General features: G+C 28.5%; 1 protein-coding gene across 1 annotated transcript; it reads right to left on the minus strand.

Moving 5' to 3' along the window:
* Positions 1-1,888: 1,888 nt before the first annotated feature.
* Positions 1,889-2,828, minus strand: LOC107405659 (uncharacterized). The gene has a single exon (XM_016012742.4). The coding sequence runs from the start codon at positions 2,730-2,732 to the stop codon at positions 2,094-2,096; it is 639 nt and encodes a 212-aa protein (XP_015868228.1). The 5' UTR covers positions 2,733-2,828; the 3' UTR covers positions 1,889-2,093.
* Between the last annotated feature and the right edge of the window lie 6,576 nt (positions 2,829-9,404).

Below are 9,404 nucleotides of genomic sequence, written 5' to 3' on the forward strand. Positions count from 1 at the left end.
TTTCTTAACATTCTGAACTTATGATTAAGCTAATAAAATATTTCAAAGAACTTCATTTTATTATGTAACATTTTTAAACAATGAATTTATAGAACTATTGACTGTAAACTCTAGCAGTTACAATCACTCAATGGACATGTTCGCCATTGGAAGCAAGATGGATGAGCAGGCACTTGAGACGGAAAATTGATGAAATTTGGGGAAAACATGGAATTGGTCATTATATTGTGGGGGCGAGACATAACCACGATTTAAGATTAAATTATCATTTACACATATACATGATCATATCATACTCTGAGGAAGAATTCTTAATTAAACATTTAAACTGAACTTATGAAACAAAAACATGCATGCCTACGAGTATACACAGGAGTCCGAGGCACATAATATAAGCATATAAACAAATTCTCAAATGTTTGGAACCATTATGTGGCAAGTTCTAAAATCGATATTTCCATTAATGATTTAAAATCTAAAAAATTTAGTTGGATTAGTGGCAACACCTAAGTAGCACTTAAAACATGTCTTATGGTTTCCAATATAAGATAAACATGTTTTCAACCGATCAAAACTCTTTGTATCTTGGTATATTATTTTACTTGCCTTGGATTTACAATCCTATAGTTTTCAGATTTCTCAAATACTAATGTACTGGACGACTTAGAAAGTTTCATATATTAATCGGACTCTCAATATATACGGTTATAGCTATTGAACGACGGCCGAGAAAGTCACAAAGTTCGGCAATCCGGTAATCCAGTAATCTTTGATTAAACCATATCGTAAGATTAATTATCAAAGTTTAAGGGTAAGTACTTGGAGATCAATGACAATTAATCCCTTCAATCATGTTGAGCAGATGCTTATATATAATGAAAGGACAATCCAAAAGTAAACTGTTGTTTTACCCTATAAACATATTTGTATTTATAGAAATTATTTATTGAACTCTATCGGATAGTATAACCACATGATTTATCATTCATAACTTATTACCGAAAATAGGCTAGTTAAAAAAAAAAAAAAAATGCTCAATGGCAACTGCACGATTATATATGTGTATATTCATGTACATATTTGAAAATTTCTCATTGTTATTAACACTATACAAACCATATATGTAACCATCCCAAATATTGTGGGGGTTTCTTGGTCTGGCAGCAAGTTTTCTTTTGTGTTATATCATGAATATACATGATTCCATCGCTTATCTAGCAAAGCAGTGCCTAGATTGGATATAGAATATTTGGTATCCTTGTCCATGAACTCTGATCAACTGGTACCATGTAATACCAAAATATCAAATACAGAACGCATTCATTGCATTTGCAATATAACAAGAACTTCTAAAATCTATAGTACTCTTTGGTTTCTTATCTGCAAAGTTGCTAGTAAACATTAACAACTCTAGCTATTGAATAAAACAAAAACAAACAAACACACACCCCACACACACACACACACGCGCGCGCGCACACACACACACACACACTTCATAATAATTTGTTATCCTTTTTATTTTTGTCAATATTCATTGAGCTTTTCATGTTCCTTTGAGACTACTTCAAAGTTCGAGAAAAGTTTAAGCATAAAATGATAGAACCCATCTTCTAAATTTGAAAATTTTGAAAACAGATTGTTGGATAAATAAAATTATATAGGCACTGATACCCACCTTAGCATGATGATCCAAGTTAATTAACCACTACGTGTGTTTTTCTGCATATGTGCCGCCGGGAAAGAATTAAAGGAAAGGGGGAAAAAAAATTATAGAAAAATTCAATCAAATCAACATGATAGAGTATCACATATCATTCAGTTCAGGTCAAATATCAAAGAACGACCAAACATAAATAACACTAGAGAATTAATCTTAATTGAGGCAAATGTTTCTACGAAACAGCAATTAATTAAACATATTTTAATTTTGGTTTTGTACAACTTTTGATGATGATCATGAACCAAATTTGAACATGATCATCAGAGACTAGAAAAACATTAAAAAAAGAAAAAAAAGAAGAAGAAAAAGAAAAAAAGATTGAAGTACTAAAGTCCTCAACAAAGAATATATACGCTAAAAATAACAACAATCATACATCCTTCTCTTTTTGTTTCCACTCCAAACCTATGAATCTGCAAGGTGAAAACCTAATCTTATGCTCGGATATGGTTTCAAGCTTAGGCGACCACAACTGCTCTTTAGAACCAACAAGCTGTTCATAATGCTTTTGCAGCTCAGGCGTGCTACAAAGGAACTTATTATTGCTTGGACTATTACTATTCGACCCAATTTGATCATTAACGTTATTACCTCTTGTGATAAGTCTGGTTATGAACTCAGGCATGACTTTTATCAAAACCCTTCCATTGGAACCTTTCAAGTACTCGAAAGGGCAGTTACCGAAGTTTATCGGAGCCTTGTTGTTGGGACTACTGGAGCTCAAAGCCGAGAGAGAAGAAGCAGAGAGGACACGGCAAGCGAAACGGTCAATGGGGAGAACAAAATAGGTTTGTCCTCTTGCAAGCTCGTCGTCGATGGCGAGAGCAGGTATAGGATGGCCTATGAAGAAGGAATCTGCATGGCAAACCATCTGGTCCGGAAACTCGAACATGATTTCTCCGGCGAGGTGTCTTCCTCCTCGGAGAATCCTTGTGTTTCCTTCCCAGAAGATCAACTTCACCGCCGAATTCGAGCTTTGCTGGAAACACGGCGACACTGCATTGCCCATGTGAAACTGAGAACGAGCTCGAGCTCAAAAAGAGAGAGATCACAGGAGAAATCTAGAGAAGATATTCTTTGGTTTTTGTTGGATTATCTGCAAGGAAGCAAGATGTGATTAAGGTTATTATTATATATATAAATGTATGTATGTATGTGTGTGTGTATGTACAAGTTGTTATACATAGGAAATTGACTTGGATAAAGTCTTGGCTAACTGTTTCCTTGCATATTTGCGGTCGGTGGTCAGCCAAGCCGGCGTTGAACATCTCTTTCCTTATGTTTTATATATCTTCATAGAGCGCTTGATCTATATGGATTAATTGTTGGTCTTTCCTGAACCACTCCTTAGACTCGTTAATTACAACTCACGTTTTTCCATTTTTTTTTTTTTTTTCTCTTTGTCTATGTTTTAATTTATATATATATATATATATATTGTATTTGTAAGGGTATCTTATACGATCAGCACACTGTTCATGAAAATTCTTTTAATATAAAAAAAATAAATTTGATAGCTAGAGACCTGTACATCTTTCGTCAACTAAAGAAAAGTCAGAAAAAAAAAAGAACAAAAAATAAAAAAATTACCAATAAAAGAAAGAACAAAAAATGGTTTAACCAGAAAATGACCCGCTAGTAATTGAAGTGGTAATTAAATAGCTCAGCGAGTCAACCCACATGTCATCAACTGGTTCAGCTACTTGGATTTGGCTTGAGTTTAGTTTTCCAGCACTTAGGATTGGAAGCTAATTCGAACATCTTCTTTAAATCTTAACTACTGTTATTTCTAATTATAATTAATGATAATTAATCGGAAAACTTGAAAAATAAAACAAAATATCTAATTTAATAAAAAATTGAATTTTTTCTGGGGGCTTAAATGGTAATTAAATTACTTGGCATCGGAGATTAGAGGTTTATCCTTCATATAAGTGATCGATAAAATGAGCTAGCACTGGATTTGAAAAGCGCAACCACGTAGACGGACACATGCACGATGTTGATGGTCCTCAGAGCCCGCCATTGGTTTGTTGACTCTTAAAAATTATTTCAACTGCAAAAAGAAGCCATTTTTTCTCTCAACCATATCATTTAATACATACCCAAGAACATGTTGTTGCATTTATTTTCCTCACAATTTCTTATCAATATCTATCCACTTTAATTGTAGTTTACTCTAAATTAATTTCTTGCATTTAATTTATATATAATTCTTCTCTGACCATGAAATTGATTGGTCCAATCCTAATCACGTTCCCTTTTAGCTAGCCACTTTGTTCCTTTGGGTTTCAGGCAGAGATCTATCTATGTTAATTACCTCTAGTGGGAAAGCTGGAAATCAAATGCTAGCTAGTTTCAAATTTCAAAAATAGTTAGGTATGAGAAATGGCCAAGATGTCTAGCTGGTGAAGTTAATTAATATTTGATCAATAAATCACATGGAGATTAAATATATATAATCAAAATTAAGGATATTGTAGTTGTCAAATGGAAATAGAAGAATAATGGCTTCCTAACTTCATATTAATTATATATTGGCCCTTAAAATTTATTTTTGGATTTGGTTTATTATTCCCAGATTTAGGGATTACTTGCAATTGCTGAAGATGAAATAATTTTTTTTTTTTTGAGAGATTAATTTTTCAAGACCCAGCTAGGAGACTTCTTTTTTTATCAACTTGACCGTTACTTGAATAATTCTTTTTTCGTTTTTTATTCGTCCTTGCTACTGGAATATGAATCATATGTGTATATATATATATATATATGTTAAATTCAATATTCAAACTGTATTGAAAGTTGTTCGTTTTCATTTTTCTTTTTTTATATATTTTTTATTCAAGTCTTACTGGCAGTAAATTTCTTGGCCAATACCCTTATGACTTTCCAAATGTGATATATTCATATTAATTAATTAATATATGGATATGGAAGTTTAAAACCACTCTTACAACTGGAATAATTGAATGTATGTGCATATACGTCCACGCACACACACACACACACACACATATATATATATATATATATATAACACATATGCATGCGATATATCAAACGTTTACACACGTAATTAAATGTAATCTATTATAGTTTAGATATAACCAAATTAAAAGGATTACATATAATTAATTCTATGTGCACACGTTTAATACTATGTACATGCACGTATTTTCTAATTATGAAATTTTATTTCCAATGATATAAATTAAATATTGGTAAAATTGATTATACATAAACTTTAATTGGCTCTGCCCCTATTTGTTATATTTCAATTGGTCTCTTTTTTCAACTTCTTCTATATCTATTATCTATATCAATGTATGTGACAAACTAACTAATTACCTATAGCGACAGTTTATATACAGTACATGGTACTTACCAATCGAAGACTTTGGTGGCCGATTTTTGATTTTGTTTGTTATATACTTTTGTAGAATAACTATAAAACTGCCCTTTTATATATATATATATATATATATGATTTTGACACACGATACATCTCTATCTGACTTTCATTTCACAAAACGTGGCCGGATATGGGAATAGTGGAAAAATATAAATATATGTACACTTTGGGACCGGTCAACAAGTCATACAATTCAAACAAAAACCCCTTTGACTTTCTGCAAATTAATTATTCCCCTATGATACAATTTGTCCAAAATATAAACCATGGACAACCTAATTAATCATTTTCTATATAATATAATATGGTTAAGCATGATATAAATGGGTTTGCAATAAAAAGCCACCATATATATTTCATCATCCTTACTTGCAGATGTCACACATAGACTTATATACACGCAGCTGATTCATATATATGGGACAGTGTTTATCCATATCCCTAATTATAATTCCAGATTAACAGATCCCATTAATTTTATACCTCCACGACTTAATCTATGAGCTAATCATATTACAATGAAACTAATAAAACTAGTAAATTAATATTACTTGAAATAATTAAGAAATTGAAGTGAAATGAAAGAAATTAAACATGTTAAAAACCAGCTTCATACATAGACTAGTTATTGCTCATTTTTGGTACGGATACTAAACAAAAGTTAAAAAAAAATTAATAATTTGGAGTTTTGATTAAGGTTATTAAGTTTTTGTGCATGCATCTAATTAAGCTGCGGTTTTGAGTTCAGATTATTGTTGGAGTAGCTAGCTAGAGACGTGCCCAACACAAACGGTTTATGTATTTCACATGCCTGCCTCCACGCAAATGAAAGGCTGCTTGAATTAGTCACATCATGCAGAAATATATACATGTTAAAATTTGTCTTTTGAAGAAAAACATATATATTAAAATCTAGTTATACATATATATATATACACACGAAATTCATATTAAGTGAATTTAATAATTTTATTATTATAATTTTTTATCAGCTATTAAATTATTTTAAAAATTAAAAATTAAAAATGTATTTATAGTTTGTTAGGTTCTTATTAGAATATAGCAAAGTTTCGACAATAGGTGTGGCACATATAATAATAAAAAATAAAAAAATAAAAAAATAAATCTCAATGGTATAAAAGTGATTTATTAATTTATAAGTAAAACTAGTTACAAACTGATATAGTAAAAGTTTAATTCTAAATATATATATATATATATATAGCTTAGTACATTAATTTAAAAAAAGAAAAAAAAATAAAAATGAAATGCAAATACAATAGAACATAATTTACGTATTAAAAAAATATTTAGGTATAGTAATTTATAATTCTTCAAAACTAATTTGTTATACACTAAAAACATTTCTACATAAAAATATTCATGAAATAAATTATAATTCTATAATAAATATTTAATTTTATAAAACCAACAACTAAATTAAATTAATATCTTAACATTAAAAAAAGGGACCAACTAAGCATACAAAATAGTATAATAAAGCATTAACATTTTGATGAAAAAGTAAAATTTTAACTAAATCTTCCAAATTAGTCAACGATCCTACTAAATAAAAGAAAAATGCTATTTGTTACAACTGATGACGATCATCAATAAAATCTACATGTTAAAGATAATTTAAATAATTAATATTAAACAATTTACTTTTAGGATTTATGAATAAAAAATAATAAAATAAAATATCTAATTAAAATTGATCATATAAAATGATAATTCTCACAAATTATAACAAATAGTAAAACTCTAAATCAAATCAAATCTCTAAAAATTTATAAATGAAAACAATATATCTAACTCTAAATTACTAGTTTTAACATGAAATTAAATTTAATTATTTTTCGTCTTCCTTCTTTCTTTCCTTACTATTTTTCTTTTAATAGAGCAAAACTACTAATATTATTATTTTTTTTCTTTTTGGTGCCTTTTTAGTAACACTTTTAAGCATCATTTAATTTATCAAGTTATTTATCAAATCCACATGTATCATTATTTAATTAGTTAATATATTGACATAATTTAAATATGGATAAGTCAACTATTGAAGAGATAAGTATAACTAAATATAAATCAATTTAATAATAATATGTGTATATTTAATGGAGTAACTTGGTATATTAGATGGTGTTTTTAGTATTATTTATGTCTTTGATCCTTATAGAATTCATTTTCTTCAAATAAAATTTTAATATGTCATTAAATCCATATTAGATTATTAATTTATTTTTAAATTTTCAGTTTTTAAAGTGATCTAACAAAATTTTATGATAAAATTATTAAGCCCACCTGATAAATATTTAAGCAAAGAGTTTTAACAATATTTTTAACAAATAATTTAGGCCCTTCATTAATCTAATCTAATGATATATATTTAATTTTTTAAAAATTTTTAAATCATTTGTATACATATCCAAACACTCTTATAAGCATCTCCAAATACTTTTTTATCTTTTAAGTAAATAACTTAATATCAAAATAATATCTCCTTTTCCATATTAAACTCTCACCGTTTGTCTCTTTCCTTAATTCCCATAAACACATAAAACGAAGAATAATTCTTTTCTTCTTTAGCTATGTCATTTTCCTTTGAGTAGTTCACTTTGCTTTTTGAAAAGAAAAAAAAAAAAAAACTGTGAAGATAATTTAATTAAACCACATTTTATCTTCTTCTTTTTTTTGATAAATTAAACCACATTTTTTCACCAAAAAAAATAATAGTATTAGTAAACCACATAAAGATGAAATATAATTGTGGGGTCGACATCTTAAACAAGCCCTTTTGCCTTAAAATGGGGAGAAACAATAGCAAGATATCAAATTTTTATTTTTTTTTCTTTTCTTTTAGTTTTATTTCAAATAGTTAGGCACCAAAATTAAAAGTTTATTAAGAAAAAAACTAAGCTCAAATAAAACAATTTTTTTAATTTCAAATTGTGACCATTGTTTTGCACATCTGCGGATACCACCGATATGATGAGAGTAAATGTTGAATTTGAAGATTTAATATCTAGATTTTATATAGCAAGCTTAAATTTTTGTTTGATGTTATAGAATCCAATTTTCAAGATATAGCAATAAAAATCAATAAGGGAATTGAAGGACAATTTAAGTGTAGATCAGCCATTTGTAACTGTTGTTTAACATTGTAGTCGTTCTATAAAATGTAGTAATTTTTATATCAAAAAGAAAGAAAAAAAATATAATCCTTTTAAGGTTAGTTTTTAATTTGGGTGAATATTAATTTGGACCTTTATAAGTGAGAACCACGTGTAATTGGGACGTGAAGAGGAAAAATATGGTTTTTTTTTTTTTTTTTTTTTTTCGGTTTTGTTTTTTGGGCTATGCCCCCAGGCATCTCCTATCCCCCGAGACTCGAACCCAGCGGTTACTGGGCGGGCTGTGGTGTCCTAACCACTGAGTTCCCAGGCGAGTGTTGAGGGAAAATATGGTTGGGAGCTTAATTAGAAAAGACAAATATTTGATTTGATAGCATTAAATTACTTAAGTATTAGATAAAAAGGATGTTTAAATATGTATACAAAAGTTGAAAAAGTCAAATATACACCATTAAATTAGATTAATGAAAGGTCTAAATGATTTGTTAAAAATTATTTGTGTGGGGGAATGCACTTCTATAATTTATATAGGAAAAATTGATCATATAAAATGGTTTTTTATGGTGGCCGAAATTTTTATTTTTTTTTTAATTTAATTTAGATTAATTAATATATATACATCTTCTTTTTTATATAGTATTTTTGACAAATAATCTAGCTTTTAAACTAATTTAATTTAAAAAGAAAAATGGCTTTTTAAAAAATCTTTTTAACCCTTCTATACCTATATCCAAACACCATTAATCCTTTTATAGGAAAAATGTATTTTTAGAAAACAAAGGGAAAATGAAAAGAGAAAAAAAAAAAAAATCCAACAATTTGGCGTAAGAACCTATTACAATCCATAGCTGCGTCATCTTTTTGCTATCATGAAATAAAATTGCAGCAGAAATTTGTGTCAATATTCCTTTAGCATTTATGAAATCGTTGCTACTGGCCGTAGCCTTTTCTAGACATAAATTTTAGATCTTTTTCCTCTTTATTTAAAAATAGTAATATCGAGATTGATTATATCTTTAAATTAAAAAATTAAAAAATTAAAAAAAACCAGAAAAGCAAACATATAGAGATGATGCAGGCATGCAGCTATGGATTATAGTAGGCTCTCGGACCAAACGTGATTGTTGGATTTTAT

The sequence above is a fragment of the Ziziphus jujuba genome, chromosome 10 (genome assembly GCF_031755915.1).
Source record: "Ziziphus jujuba cultivar Dongzao chromosome 10, ASM3175591v1".
Classification (NCBI taxonomy): Eukaryota; Viridiplantae; Streptophyta; class Magnoliopsida; order Rosales; family Rhamnaceae; genus Ziziphus; species Ziziphus jujuba.

Coding starts and splice junctions, on each gene's coding strand:
- LOC107405659 (XM_016012742.4), bottom strand. CDS start 2,732: ATGGGCAATGCAGTGTCGCCGTGTTTCCAGCAAAGCTCGAATTCGGCG.